The 16,972-nt window shown below is 29.3% G+C and overlaps 1 protein-coding gene across 1 annotated transcript in view; it reads right to left on the bottom strand.

The window, feature by feature from the left end:
- Positions 1 to 13,207, bottom strand: part of LOC135955352 (uncharacterized) — a 29,888-nt gene extending 16,681 nt beyond the window's left edge. Inside the window, exon 1 of the mRNA XM_065505704.1 lies at positions 13,069 to 13,207. Within this exon, the coding sequence (XP_065361776.1) occupies positions 13,069 to 13,180 (112 nt within the window). The 5' untranslated portion in view covers positions 13,181 to 13,207. The remainder of the gene's footprint in view (positions 1 to 13,068) is intronic.
- Between the last annotated feature and the right edge of the window lie 3,765 nt (positions 13,208 to 16,972).

Below are 16,972 nucleotides of genomic sequence, written 5' to 3'. Positions count from 1 at the left end.
GCTATTTGTCTATTTTTCAAAAATATTTATAACTTTTGACAATTAAAAATTCATGGAATACTTTATTGAAAAATGTGACAAAAAAAATTTTTTATTGAATGTAGATCTAGATTTTAATTAAATTTTTCCAATTATCCTCCGTATTTTATGTAGTATTTTACGGATTTCTGAAAGCCAGTGAGTTAGAGTAGTGCGGTTTGGTCCCACTTGATATGATAATCGAGCGTGAATATTTTCCCATGTTGAAATATTTACTGTTGCTTTTTTGCTGTTTTATTTTTTTAATATAAATAAATATAAACAACACATACGCACTCACAAACACACACACACTTGAACCTTTAACACGCAGTGTTCTCATTTTAAGTACCGTTATTTTTTTATTTACTTCTTTCTCTCTCTCTTTCTCTTTTGTGAATCAATGAATGTTTTTGTTTGTTTGTTTGTTGTTGCGTATGAGTATGAGTTTGACTTTTATTTTTAGTTTGCAATGTTGTTGTTGCTTAATAATTTACCGTAAAATAATGCATGTGAATAAATAATATTTTTTATAAATATTTAAAAATGTACATATGTATATGTCGTCACCTAAAATGCAAAATAACGTAACATCACTTTTCATAAATTTATAGGAGAAGCAAAAAACGATATAAAATGAAAACTGCTGGAGATATTGAAACAAAATTTTCAAATCTGAATTACAATGACTCTAGAAATATATTTTATGAAAAAAAATTATTTTTTTCCAAACACACTTTAAGATATGTGGCTTACGTTTTTTTGAATTTTTATTTTCTGAAACAAAAAAACGTATCATCAATATAAATTTTTAAGAAAAAATAAAAACTTAAATAAAAATATTTTTTTTTATTTTAAATAAAAGCATGTTTATATATACATTTTTAATTTTATTACGTTTTTTTTTATTTCAATTACAAACAACTACTTTTTTAAACTAAAAAAGTTTATTCATTAAAACTGCAAAAAATATTAAATTGCAACAAATTGATTAAAAATAAATTAGGATACTACCTAAAATAAGGTAAAAATAATTTATTAATTAATTACTCAAAGCGTATACGTTATTTTGTTTAAGAAAATCATATACTTGATGATACTTTAGTTTTAATTTTGGTTATAACTTGGTTATTTTTGATAGTAAAAGTTTAAAATTTTGTACACATATGTAATATGATGTAATGAATCGTAATCAATAATAAAATCAATTTCGAATTTTTTGATGATACGTTGTTTTGCATTTTAGGTGACGATGTGTATGTATATAAGTAGCTTGCATATGCAGGTATATAGTTTTTTGTATGCTTTAAAAGTTCAGGCATTCATATGTTAATTTTACGCTTCAATTTTTTTCTTATAATGTCAAAATATTAATTAAAATTACGCAAAATTATGATAATTCTTTTAAATGCTCAACTTTTTTATTAGCAGTATGTAATTTAATTGTTTTATTAAAATATATTATTTTTGCATTTTATGTGCCAAGAAATTCCCAACATATTGGCGTTTATTCAAATCTGTTTAAATGAAGTTAGAAGAATTATGACAATGAACTCTAAACTTTTAAATATACCAAGATATTTATTAATCTTGCATAGTAAATGACATTTTTATAACAGCATTTTGGTAAAAAAAAATATTATTTATGATAACATTTTTTTATTTTTTACTTTTGCTTGTTTAAATTTTAAAATTTTTTTTAAAGCATATTTAAAGTTTTGTGCAAATATAAATTATAGGGGCTTACAATTTTGTATTGAAAGAATATCGAACATTTAAAAACTTAACGTTTTAGCGAAAAATTACAAAAAATTGATTTTATTTGAAGTTTAATGGATCAAACTAATTTGTGTACATATACATATGTATGTTGAAGTTTAATATTAGAGGAATTTAGAAATGAATATTAGAGGAATTTAGAAATGTTCAAATAGTATATCCCTCTGAAGAATTTTTTTTAAAGTATGACTTATTTTATTTAGTTTTACTTTACGAAGGTATGCAAAAATTAGATTTTTGTGGTGTCTTGCAGACTACGACATCAGTTGCAGGGGGATATTCTATTATTCATGGCGTATTTTTTGAACGCGGTTTTGGTTTTTAATACCTTATATGTAATTTTAAGGGTATATATCCGTCATTAATTCTCACTTCTCAAAGTTTTTTTTATTTTGCATCGAAAACATTTTGAAAAACTTAAAATTAAAGAAATTTTTTACAGTTTCTTTAATTAATTAAGTTTAAAACGCTTTAAAGTTAAATTTAGGAAATAGTACTATATTGGTACTTTTAAGAAAGTTATTATTGAAAAAAGTGCCTTTTCGAAAAAGTACCAAATGTTATAAAATAATTGTGAAATTACTTTAAAGTTAGAAAAAACTTTACTTCAGGGAAATTATTGGGCGTATGACTTAAAAATGCGTGATTTACAATACATACATAAATAGCTTATTTTTTGAACGCGGTTTTTGTTTTTAACAACTTTAATGACATTTTGAAGGGTGCATATCTGTCATTTATTCACACTTAGTTATTTAACATTATAGTGTTAATAATACAGTTTTTGCTTCAAAAATATCGAAGCGTCATATGCGGGAAGTTTTGCTTTACATCTTTAATTTGAAAAATTGTGCAACTGAAGCACACCGATTGCTTATCCAAGTTTAAGGTAAATGTATTTAATCGGTTTGAACATGCGAGAGATGGTTTGTTCTGTTCAGAAATTGTAATTTTGACATGGAAGACAAAGATCGCCATGAAGATTAATGTCAAACTCCACAAGAGCTTGCAAAATCATTGGGAGCTACTCAGGCAGCAATTTCAAAATGTTTGCTAGTAGCAGGATTCATCTACAAGCAGGGAAATTTGGTGACATACGAACAAAAGCTGAAATATCTTGAAAGACGATTTTGTTTGTCTAACATGAAATGCAGCTTGAACCCTATAAAAGAAAATAATTTTTGCAACGAATCATTACTTGCGACGAAAAATAGAGTCTTATGATAATCAAAAATTAAAGAGATCGTATTTGAAGCTCGGTCAACCAGCCAAATCGACACCAAAGCCAAATATCCATGGCGCTAAGGTAATGCTTTGTATTTGGTGAGAGGGTCTATTATAAACTACTGGAATCTGGCTAGTCCATCACAGGGAATATGTACCTAATGCAACTGATTCATCGGAAGCGACTTTGCCGAAAAACGCCCAAAATATGCTGCCTAACATGACAACGCTCGGCCAAATGTTAAAAACTATTTAAAAATAAGTTGTTTTTTAGTATGAACAAGTGCAATTTTTTTGAAGGACGGAGTTTTAAAGTGGCATATTTTTGAATCTAATTGAGATATTGACTTGAAATTGTAAGACTAAAAATTAACTTATCTAAACAAAAAAATATAGCTCGGAATGAATGTGGATCAAATTGTTCCTAATATTTGCAATCCTATTAACATTTTTCTATAAATTTTAATTTTAGAAACTCAATGAATATGTAATATATAATAAAATCTTTATTTATTAACAAAACTCAATGAAATTTTCAGCGTTTTTTAAGTTTGTCATTCTAAATAACAAGGTGTAAAAAAACTTGTCAAAAGGTCAAAGGCAATCCCGCAATTCCTAAAAATTGGAGCAAAAATCCCAAAAATGGTATTTTTTACAATTTTGCCTATAGGGTCCATATTTCCTTCGGGGCTGGCAAAATACTTTAAGGATAAATAGGGAACATATCAGGATTTCCAAAGCTGCTTTCCGTTTTCTGATCCCTGCTTTAGGATTTAAGAACATGTGAAATTTTGATAAAAAATCTTTCAATTTCTAAAGGGCGTAGGGCCGACATGTTCCAAAATTAGTACATTTTTTTATACCAAAATGTTCTCCGTAAAGAAACTTTATAGAAAAACATAAAATTGTTCTTAAAGAAAGTTGTTTTTTAATAAAAAAAAAAGAGTTAAGTCACCTTTTTGTCCAAAAAACAGCAAAAATATACTATTTTTTTAATTTTTAAATTGAAAATCAGTTATTTTTGGATTCGTAATTGATATTGCTCTGAAATCTTTTGCATGTTATTGGTAATTTAGTTGTCTAACTAACAAAAAAAATTCGAGTCCATTCGGTCCAAAAGTGCACCCTATATTTTTCAAAAAGCGGACCAAGATATGGCAAAATTTTAAAATTTCAATTTTGAAATGCCTATAACTAGGAAATTATAAGAGATAAATAGCACATGCAAGTATGTTTTTTCAAGACCTAGCGCTTTCCAAAAATATAAAATTCTTTGAAATCGGATGGGAAACAAAAAAATGCCACGTGTTTACAAATTTTACATGTCGAAGGTACCCTATTATGAGCCCCATAGCGCCGCCCCTGGAGCATTTGTAGGGCCCATTTTAATAACTTAAACTCGAATACTCCTTGGCTACTTTCACGTCAAATTTTATCACGCAAGCCATTTATAAATGCCAGATTTATTTCCAAAAAATTTCGATTTTGCCCCACTGTGCAATGGCCAATACATTGAATAAATTTATATTGTACAAATGTTTCAAATTAGAAGCTAACAAATTGAATAAAATCCGGCATTTTTAAGTCATACACCACAATAAGTTACAGATTTAGTTCCACTTTTTTTAATTCACCCACTGTGCAATGTTCAACGTAGGCTAAAATTTCGCTATTAAGCATTTCTGAAGTTATTTATTTTGAAATATGGAAAAAATTATATTTTACCAATTAAACCAAAAAAAAAATTATTAAAATTTTCATATATTTTTTTAATACTTGAGTTGTTCTAAAACGTCCCTATAGTTTCTCACAATCAGATTAGTCGCTTAAAAGATACATATGGGGAATTTCATGTCAAGTGAACCAACTTTTGAAATCGATGTCTTCCGATCGGGATGAAATTTGCACCAAGGTTAGCTCTATTGGATAGTAACTCAGACACAATTTTTCAACAACATCGGTCGAGAACTCTCTGAGTTATAGGGGGTAAAATTTTGACAATTTGGTCAAACAGGGGTTTTTTCTTATCCATGTAACTTATTACCTATTGTTCTTAGCAAAATGTGTCCCAAATAGTATAGATAGCTATTTCTTCGATCTTTCGAAAAAAAATATTTAAAAAAAAAAATAAAAAATTTTTAATATTTTTTTTTCCGAAATCAAAAACTTTTTTGACTTTTTTTTAAAATTTTTTCTCTTTTTTTTTTTTTTTTTTTTTTTTTCTTAAAATAAAGTTTAGATATTTTCCTTGAACACCTACTTGGTCGCTTAGTGGGATGCGAGTGGGATATCTATCAAAATAAATATTTTGTAACTCAAAACATAAAATTTTTGACTTTTTTTGCAAAATCAAAAACTTTGTTGACTTTTTTTTTTTTCAAAATGGACCCTTTTTTAATCTTTTTTTTTAGGTCAAACAAAAGCTTAGATATTATCCTTGAAGACCCTTTTGGTCGCTTAGTGGGATGCAAGTGGGATATCTATCAAAATAAATATTTTTTAACTCAAGACTTACAATTTTTGACTTTTTTTTTGCAAATACGATTTTTTTTCCAAATGGGCCCTTTTTTTAAAATTTTTTTTGTAGTCAAAAGAAAGCTTAGGTCCATTCCTTTAAGATATTTTTAGTCCCTTAGTGGGATGCGAGTGGGATATCTATCAAAATAAATATTTTGTAACGCAAGACATACAATTTTTTAATTTTTTTTTTGCAAAATCAAAATTTTTTTCCAATATGGGCCCTTTTTTAATTTTTTTTTTTTTGCTCAAAAGAAAGCCTAGGTCCATTCCTTTAAGATATTTTTAGTCCCTTAGTGGGATGCGAGTAGGATATCTATCAAAATAAATGTTTTAACACAAAAATTGTATGTCTTGAGTTACAAAACATTTATTTTGATATATATCCCACTCGCATCCCACTAAGCGATCAAAACCATCTTAAAGGAATAGGCCTAAGCTTTCTTTATAGCAAAAAAAAAATTACAAAAAGGGCCCATTTTAAAAAAAAGTCAAAAAAGTTTTTGATTTTGCCAAAAAATCAAAAATTGTATATCTTGAGTTACAAAATATTTATTTTGATAGATATCCCACTCGTATCCCACTAAGGGACCTAAAATATCTTAAAGGAATGGACCTAAGCTTTCTTTTGACTAAAAAAAATTTTTTAAAAAAGGGCCCATTTTGAAAAAAAATTCGAATTTGCAAAAAAAAGTCAATAATTGAATGTCTTGAGTTACAACATTTTTATTTTAATAGATATCCTACTCACATCTTCCTAAGTGACAAAATAGGTCTTAAAGGAAAAGACCTAAGCTTTCTTTTGAGCAAAAAAAAATTTTTTAAAAAAAGTCCCATATTGGAAAAAAATTTCGATTTTGCAAAAAAAAATTAAAAAATTGTTACAAAATATTTATTTTGATAGATATCCCACTCGCATCCCACTAAGGGACTAAAAATATCTTAAAGGAATGGACCTAGGCTTTCTTTTGAGCAAAAAAAAAAATTAAAAAAGGGCCCATATTGGAAAAAAATTTTGATTTTGCAAAAAAAAATTAAAAAATTGTATGTCTTGCGTTACAAAATATTTATTTTGATAGATATCCCACTCGCATCCCACTAAGGGACTAAAAATATCTTAAAGGAATGGACCTAAGCTTTCTTTTGACTACAAAAAAAATTTTAAAAAAAGGGCCCATTTGGAAACAAAATCGTATTTGCAAAAAAAAAAGTCAAAAATTGTAAGTCTTGAGTTAAAAAATATTTATTTTGATAGATATCCCACTCGCATCCCACTAAGCGACCAAAAGGGTCTTCAAGGATAATATCTAAGCTTTTGTTTGACCTAAAAAAAAAGATTAAAAAATGGTCCATTTTGAAAAAAAAAGTCAACAAAGTTTTTGATTTTGCAAAAAAAGTCAAAAATTTTATGTTTTGAGTTACAAAATATTTATTTTGATAGATATCCCACTCGCATCCCACTAAGCGACCAAGTAGGTGTTCAAGGAAAATATCTAAACTTTATTTTAAGAAAAAAAAAAAAAAAAAAAAAAAAAAAAGAGAAAAAATTTAAAAAAAAAGTCAAAAAAGTTTTTGATTTCGGAAAAAAAATATTAAAAATTTTTTATTTTTTTTTTTAAATATTTTTTTTCGAAAGATCGAAGAAATAGCTATCTATACTATTTGGGACACATTTTGCTAAGAACAATAGGTAATAAGTTACATGGATAAGAAAAAACCCCTGTTTGACCAAATTGTCAAAATTTTACCCCCTATAACTCAGAGAGTTCTCGACCGATGTTGTTGAAAAATTGTGTCTGAGTTACTATCCAATAGAGCTAACCTTGGTGCAAATTTCATCCCGATCGGAAGACATCGATTTCAAAAGTTGGTTCACTTGACATGAAATGCCCCATATTCATTATCTTTTTAGGCAATCAGCCCTACTTTTGTATGAATGTCATCGTATGAGTAATATTTTAATACGTATACGCAACCCTATTTGTAGAATAAATTCAAAATTTTAATAAAATTAAAAACTGTTGAGTTTGATAATTTCTCTATTTAAAAATTGAATTTTGTTTAATACTTTTTCCAACATCTTAAATTAAACATTTATATCTCTTTGTAGTCATATACTTTAAATATTTTACAATGTCAAATCCTACATTTTTAAATCTTAAATAAGTATGTACAATTGTGCTATAAATTATTTTAGTCCTAAATTAGCCCGCCTTTCTCCTAAGTGCCATTGTAGAACCAGTGACATATTTTCTTTAACAAAGCACTTGTCTTAAATACCAATTTAGTGATTTTTTTCAACTTGCTGTTGTTGTTTTGTTTGTTTGTTTTTGCATGTTTTTCCTTATCAAAATTCAAAACATTAACATGAACTGTCACTTGAAATTCAACAATAACAATGCGAGCACTCATACACCCCAGCTATGGAAATGATTTATTTGTGTACATTTGTATGTTCAAATGTAAGTGTTAGAATGTATGAGGCAAAGAGAGAGGGAGAGAGAGAGTGTGTAATGCATGCAATACATCTTTATAAAATACGGCTGCAGAAAATATATAGAATCTAAAAAAAAAAAAATATATAAAAAACAACAAGACAATGGAATGTTTAAAAATAAATAATATTCAGTGTTTTAGATGTGTTAGTCAGTCGTATGTTATTGGAAGGCTACATTTTGCTACCAGATTTAATTTGTTTAAAAAGTTTGTAACATTTGAAAAATCTAGGTACTAAATACCTAAACTAGCCATTTGTCATTTTGAATGCTATAGAAATAACAAAATCATGTTTCAACCAACATAATCCAGCCAATTGTACAGAATTGTGCAATTAATAGAAAAATATTTGTCAGTTATAAGAAGAACTTTAAAGAGGACAGAAAACGGTAACTAGTGTCAACCAAAGAAGGATTCAAAACTAAAAGTATTTGGTAGACAATCCATATATTCTTCTATAGAAGTAAAAATCAAATGTCGTTCGTTGGTAATTGCATCAGTTGAGAACGGCTGGACCGATTTCAAAATTTTTTTTTTAATTTTCGACATATTTCAATTTAGTTTTTTACAGAAAGGAAAATTGACCACGCCCACTTTTTTTCGATATATCTAAAATCGCAGAAGGCCTGCACCGATTTGGGTAACTTTTTTTAAAATGTTGTCAATAGTCCACAAAAGTTTTTTAAAATATTGGAGAGAATTCAATTTCAAATGGGCCACAACTGTTGCTCATTTAGTCGTACATCTGGAAAATGGTCAAAGAGTGTACTTTACTGAAGAGAATGTATTACAAGGAGTTGATTAACTGCCATCTACAACATTGACTAGATTTTTAGAAATGTGGCGGAATGATGAAATTAAACGAACTTAGAATCAATCTTCACAGAAATTTTAACCGCCGCGCCGAAACAAGGAAATCCAGTTCCAGGTTTCCCTCATTTATTTTCCACCGAAGCATTAGATCGTATCTACACAGTCCATAGAAGAAACGATGAGTGTTTCTATTTGCGTTTGCTATTAGTCAACGTTCGTGGCCCAACATCAGTCCAAGATTTGCTAACTATAAATGGTGAATTGTGTGACACATATAGAGAATCGTGTCAATCGTGTCGTGTCATCGTGTCATCGGATATGATGTGCTTTCGTCAAATGCTCATGAAATACGAACATTAGCTCAACATGCTTCCCATTAAACTGACTGATTTGTGGAGCAAATACAAAGATGCCATTTGAAATGATATTTTTTACATCAGATGCGTATTTGTTTATCAAATCCAAATTTGCAACTGAGCGAGGAAATTTACAAGGAGGCTTTGATATTAATTGAGTGCTTGTGCTTGATGATTTCGAACAAGAAATTATCCTATGAAGGACGCAATTAATCAATAGTTGGGACAATATGATTGCGATGCCTTGAGGTAATAAGTTCGAACAAACGGTCCACTGTTGCGTACGACACTCTTATGATAGTTGTAAAATATGAAACTGGAAGAATTTTTGTTGGTGAAACTGGAAACATTTTTTTGGTCACGATGATTTTAGCAACGATACGTTTGCAGAATGATATTGCAATTGCATCATTAGGAATTGCAGTTGCACTCAATTTCAGTAGCACTCAAGTTGCAACTGAATATGCAAATCAATGAAAATCCGACACGCAAAATTTCCAAGAATAGAATGATTTCCAAAGTTTTGCAGCAAAACAAACTCATCGTTTGGGATGAGTGTACTTTGGAGGCATTAGATAAAATGGTGCAAGCTTTACGAAACAACCAAAGCTGATTTGGCAGATGATTTTGAACAAACCATGCCAATGATTCCACGGTCAACGCCAGCCGATGAACTTAATGCATGTTTGAAGTAGTCCGCTTTGTGGAAACACGTCAAGAAACTCAAATTGACTGTTAACATGCTTATCGACTAGGGTTTTTAATTTTCCTACCTTTTTTGATTCCCGGGAATCGGGAAGTTTTTTTCTACATTCCCGGGTACCCGGCTATTCCCGAAATATATAATGATACTGTATAGCGAATTTTTATATCAATACATAGTGTTATAATAATTATATATCAGAGCTTCGAATTAATTAATAAAATTTGTACTTAATTCACTAAAATCTTAATCCATAATTAAAGAATATCAGCCTTTCATTCCATAAATCCATTGCTAATATATTTAGTTTTTAGATTCATTCCAAAGCCTTTGTTTAAACTGAATTAATTTTAATTTATAATAGAATTTATTCAAACTTTTAATGATTAAATTTTTGTTAAATCAAATCATTTACAAAATTAATTAATTAAAAGATTGTCTTAAGCCTTTTTGTAATAAATTTGAATTGAAGAACAATTTAGGGTCATTATTACAACTTGCCGTTATAGTGAATAATGACCCTTAATCATTTAATAAATTTTTGGAGCTATTTTGTTATGGATTTGAAGAAGAAATTTAAAGAAATTAGAATGATTCAATAAGAAATAAATTCTATAAATAATGAATTCACTTTTTAAATTTGCATACTTTCGTATGCCCCAAAAAAATAATAAAGCGGTCTATTATTGCCGAGATATAAGCATAAAATTGTAAAAAACTTTTCACTGTTTTTTGGTGAAAAAAAAATAGAGTTCTAACTTGTTTTCTATGTATTTTCGTCAGTTTTTAATTCCCGGCATTCCCGACTAAAAATCCCGGGAATCGGGTAGTGAAAAATTGGCAAAATTCCCAGGAAATTTGTACCGGAAATTCCCGGGATAAAAACCCTATTATCGACCTGCAGAATGATCAATATGGAGAAGTATTTTCAAAATACTTTTCAAGACAACGATCCCGAGCCCACATCAAGTGTTGCTTAGCTAAGGTTGATCCATAATAGTTCCAGACATATAGAACCTCCTGCACAGATTCCAGACTTTAATGTAATTGAATATCTTTGGCAGGAGAATGCATCATATAAAAAGTAACACATTAGTTCAGCTAGAAGAGTCCTTACTAGAAGCATGGAACTCAATAGAGCCGGAAGTGTCGATTATAAAGCTATTACAGGCCATTCTAGACAACAAAGGATATGCAACTAAATATTGATCGGACACTTTGGAATACCTATTTTACTTTGTCCGATTATGTGTTGATCTCAAGAAATTGAGTTATTTTGGGTTTTCGAAATTGAGTTATTTTGTGGAATGTAAGTTTAGAGCACATTTATATTAGACAAAATCTTGTCCGATTATGCGTTGGAGCCACTGTATTGTATTAACATTTTTATTAATTTTAAATTTTGAAATTTGTGCTGTTATTATAAATGTTAAATTTTTTCTTAAGTTTCATTAAAATCGACCCAAAAAATATATAACGTTTCGCTTTATCTTTCCATTAGAAATTCCAAATATTAAAAAATTTGACCTTTGACCTTCACGATTTAAGGTTTAATGTTTTCCCATTTTAATAAAACTTTCAAAGTATATTTAGAATTATTTGGACTATAATATTCTGAATAGGTTGTACTTAGAAATTCATAACAGTAAGGAAATCGAACAGCAGGGTAACAGTTTAGAGAAGGCCAAACACTGAATTGGAAAAGTACAATGTAGTAAACACTGTGAAATATGGTGGAGAAGGGGTAATGTTGTGGGGTTGTATGGCTGCATCTGGTGTAGGAAGCTTAGTTTTGATCGACGGTTCAATGGACAAAACAGTGTACCTTAATATTTTAAAAGAAAACCTACTACAATGCGCTCTAAAAGTAAAGCTTGGGAACGTTTCTATTTTCAACAGTGCAATGACCCCAATCAAACTGCCCATGATGAAACTGCCGAATATGAATAATCCATCATGTTCCCCACATTCTCACGACTCCTCCGCAATCACCTGACATGAATGCCATAGAACATTTGTGGGATAAATTGGCCGAACGTGTAGGAAAGTACCATATTATTAGTAAGACTCAACTTAAAGAAGTCCTGTTACAAGAATGGTAAAATATTTGAGCTGATGTCACCAAAAATTGGTCGATTCAATGCCAAGACGATTAAAATAAGTCATTAAAAAGATAGGCTATCCACAAAATATTAAACTATTAAAAAACTATTTTCCTATTATAAATAAGAAACTGTGTGAATATTTTTGTCCCCTTAAAATCGAACTTCGAAACATTAGTTAAATTTTTTTTCTGAAATGTGCCAACTTATATTCAGTTTTTCCATATATTTCAATAACTTATACGTAAATAAATATTTTTTTTGAAACCCGTACGAATGTTGTGGCCTTCGTTTAAAAAATATGGAAGATTAAAGATAAATCTGTATGCTGTGTGAATATTTAAGTCCGGCACAAAATATGTATGTTAATTTTGTTCCTACATTTTTTGTTCTAGTAGCCTGAGTCACGTTAATGGCCTGGGGAATTTTTAATGACTTTAACATTTTTAACCAATTTCAGATTTTTATGTCTCATTAGAACGACAATTATGTACACATTTCTATTCTTTTAAATTAAATTGCAAAAGTAATTTTTTAATGGCAACATTTTTACAAAAACTGAAAAAATTGAATTTTTCCCCTTCAGGTGGCTTCCGACACGTCTTAAACCCCAACCGATTTACCTACATTTTTTTCAGGATGATTTTTTTTACCAATATTCATTAAACTGGGGGGGGTGAGACTGGCATAAATCCAACTTTTGTTTATCTAGCATTATTTGTAAGCATCCATTTTGCGAATGGTACCACTGTAAAACTCTGAAATATTTTTTAAAGTGCATCATAAAACTTTATTTTAATTTTAGTTGAGAAACTTGTCACAACTTTTTGTTTTTAGTTTTCATGCGGATATTATTATTAAACTACATTTTTGTAGGAAACTGTATAAAAAATTCGTCTTGAACTATTAAAAACTACACAAATTTATTTTTGTTGTTGTTGTCTTATCATGAAAGCACAAACATACACCCACACAATACCGTACACATGTTGACAATGTTTGTCTGCAAGTGAAGGCATGCTTGAGCAGGACGTTTTTATTTTTGTACGTCTCTTTTTACCTTCTACAGCATCTTCAGCAGTTTTTGTTGCATCTGAGGCAACATGTGTGGCTGCTTTTAACATTTCACTTCCGGTTGTTTGTATCATTGGCGTACTACTAGCACAACCCATTATTTCCTTTTTATTTTCTGTTTTTTGTTTCTTTGTATTTTTTCAAGTTTGAGATTTAAGCTTTAAACTATAACGATTTTTTGGTATTAACACTTTAATTTTATTTTCTTTATTTTTTAACTATAAAAATAAGTATTTGGTGTTAAATAAATTTAAGTTTTTTTAGTTTTAAATTTTTAATATCTGGTTTGTTTTGGTTTCTATATAAAAGACGTGTTTAAGCACGCAGCTGTTTAGTGACTAAATTCATTAAACGCGTTTTACTTTGCATTTAGCCACTCATTACCTTCGTTTCTGGCTAAATATTGTATTTTTCTATATATTTTTATTAGTTTTACTTGATGGTTGAGTTTTAGCTTACATTTTTTTTCGTCTGTGTTTTTTTTTAAGTAGAAGTAAAACAAATGACCATTTGCTGGCTGTAGACCGTTAGAAATGTTCGTGTTCAGTTACGAGGTGTTTGCTTGGCATTTAGCTAACGGTTCATTGCTTTTTTTCCGTTATTTTTTATTTTGGTTCTTATGTTGTTGTTGTTTTTTGATTCTAAGCATGCAAAGTAAAATTTGTTCGACCACATGTTAGTTTAGGTCAGAGGCGTGTTTTTATAAAACATCTAGTTAAAGGAGTTGTATCCTAAACAAAATTTGTTTGCTCTCCCCCCACTACCACTTCAAACCTACTCTCCTGCTCGAAAAGAAGTATCAACAATCACTCCATTTCAAACAAAACTAAATAAAATATACAGCGAAAATTGGTTAAACAACCCTTAAATGCTTGTAACAGGACATTTAATATTTTAGATGAGGTCATGAGTGCCATCATGAAGCCATCGATTTGTGAATACGAAGCGAGAATATAATTGAATGGTTTAATTATTAATTGACCAGCAATAAAATGGACTCACACACACTCACACCCAATCACAAATTATCAATTAAGTTTTATTTATTATTTTTTTTTTAATTTAACTCTTTAAATATTTATAAATGAAATTATTAATAAATATTTATGTAGGTTTGTATGTTTAATTTCCTTTTTTATCCAATTTCATTACGAATGAATATATTGTACATAAATGTTGAAATATGATAAATTTCATTTTATTTTATTACTGTGCAAAAAAGACCCCTGAGAGCCAGTAATTTCTATGACTATAAATTCTAGAAATTAATCTAGTTAAATTTCTATACATAGAGTAGAGTTTACATACTTACACTTACTTACTTACTTATATTCAAGCAAATCTGTTACTCATTTTCGTAAAAACCGTCTTAACTTTTAAATAGAAGTTTGCAATAAAACACACTGTATGTATACCACAGACACTCTCTTTAGTATAAAGATACAATATTTAGTATAAAGACTGATAGTCTTTAGTATAAAGACTGATAGTCTTTAGTATAAAGACTGATAGTCTTTAGTATAAAGACTGATAGTCTTTAGTATAAAGACTGAGAGTCTTTAGTATAAAGACTGAGAGTCTTTAGTATAAAGACTGAGAGTCTTTAGTATAAAGACTGAGAGTCTTTAGTATAAAGACTGAGAGTCTTTAGTATAAAGACTGAGAGTCTTTAGTATAAAGACTGAGAGTCTTTAGTATAAAGACTGAGAGTCTTTAGTATAAAGACTGAGAGTCTTTAGTATAAAGACTGAGAGTCTTTAGTATAAAGACTGAGAGTCTTTAGTATAAAGACTGAGAGTCTTTAGTATAAAGACTGAGAGTCTTTAGTATAAAGACTGAGAGTCTTTAGTATAAAGACTGAGAGTCTTTAGTATAAAGACTGAGAGTCTTTAGTATAAAGACTGAGAGTCTTTAGTATAAAGACTGAGAGTCTTTAGTATAAAGACTGAGAGTCTTTAGTATAAAGACTGAGAGTCTTTAGTATAAAGACTGAGAGTCTTTAGTATAAAGACTGAGAGTCTTTAGTATAAAGACTGAGAGTCTTTAGTATAAAGACTGAGAGTCTTTAGTATAAAGACTGAGAGTCTTTAGTATAAAGACTGAGAGTCTTTAGTATAAAGACTGAGAGTCTTTAGTATAAAGACTGAGAGTCTTTAGTATAAAGACTGAGAGTCTTTAGTATAAAGACTGAGAGTCTTTAGTATAAAGACTGAGAGTCTTTAGTATAAAGACTGAGAGTCTTTAGTATAAAGACTGAGAGTCTTTAGTATAAAGACTGAGAGTCTTTAGTATAAAGACTGAGAGTCTTTAGTATAAAGACTGAGAGTCTTTAGTATAAAGACTGAGAGTCTTTAGTATAAAGACTGAGAGTCTTTAGTATAAAGACTGAGAGTCTTTAGTATAAAGACTGAGAGTCTTTAGTATAAAGACTGAGAGTCTTTAGTATAAAGACTGAGAGTCTTTAGTATAAAGACTGAGAGTCTTTAGTATAAAGACTGAGAGTCTTTAGTATAAAGACTGAGAGTCTTTAGTATAAAGACTGAGAGTCTTTAGTATAAAGACTGAGAGTCTTTAGTATAAAGACTGAGAGTCTTTAGTATAAAGACTGAGAGTCTTTAGTATAAAGACTGAGAGTCTTTAGTATAAAGACTGAGAGTCTTTAGTATAAAGACTGAGAGTCTTTAGTATAAAGACTGGGAGTCTTTAGTATAAAGACTGAGAGTCTTTAGTATAAAGACTGAGAGTCTTTAGTACAAAGACTGAGAGTCTTTAGTATAAAGACTGGGATTCTTTAGTATAAAGACTGAGAGTCTTTAGTATAAAGACTGAGAGTCTTTAGTATAAAGACTGAGAGTCTTTAGTATAAAGACTGAGAGTCTTTAGTATAAAGACTGAGAGTCTTTAGTATAAAGACTGAGAGTCTTTAGTATAAAGACTGAGAGTCTTTAGTATAAAGACTGAGAGTCTTTAGTATAAAGACTGAGAGTCTTTAGTATAAAGACTGAGAGTCTTTAGTATAAAGACTGAGAGTCTTTAGTATAAAGACTGAGAGTCTTTAGTATAAAGACTGAGAGTCTTTAGTATAAAGACTGAGAGTCTTTAGTATAAAGACTGAGAGTCTTTAGTATAAAGACTGAGAGTCTTTAGCATAAAGACTGAGAGTCTTTAGTATAAAGACTGAGAGTCTTTAGTATAAAGACTGAGAGTCTTTAGTTTAAAGACTGAGTCTTTAATATAAAGACTGAGAGTCTTTAGTTTAAAGACTGAGAGTCTTTAGTTTAAAGACTGAGTCTTTAGTTTCAAGACACAGTCTTTAGTTTAAAGACTGAGTCTTTAGTTTAAAGACTGAGTCTTTAGTTTAAAGACTGAGTCTTTAGTTTAAAGACTGAGTCTTCAGTTTAAAGACTGAGTCTTCAGTTTAAAGACTGAGTCTTTAGTTTAAAGACACAGTCTTTAGTACAAAGACTAAGTATGTTTTCAAAAATCGTAAATTTTTAGTTGTTGTGTTCTTCTTGAAAATGAACATTGTAATATCAAGTAACTCAAATCTAACTCTTTGCCTGTCTCTCCTGGAATTATAGAAGTTTTATATACTTTTACATTCACACTCACACATACACAAGTATGTATGAGTAAGTGTGCATGTGTGTATTTTAATATTAGTTTAGTAACATGTTGCTTTTGCCTTTTGTTGCTTTCATATGGTCGTTGATATTTTGAATTTTGATTGTTGCTGTTTTTTTTGCTTGACTTAATGCCTTAGTTGAAGAGGAGGGCAGAAAAATGAAAATAACAAAAAGCACACACAAAAAGAAAAACCAGTGTTTTACAGTGGAGTCAAAAAATTAAGTTTTATATATGTATTTACAGCATTAATTGCTGTAAATTTC

This window comes from Calliphora vicina, chromosome 3 (genome assembly GCF_958450345.1).
Source record: "Calliphora vicina chromosome 3, idCalVici1.1, whole genome shotgun sequence".
Lineage (NCBI taxonomy): Eukaryota > Metazoa > Arthropoda > Insecta > Diptera > Calliphoridae > Calliphora > Calliphora vicina.
Note: the sequence above shows the minus strand (reverse complement) of the source record. Positions and strands in the feature narration are given on the sequence as shown.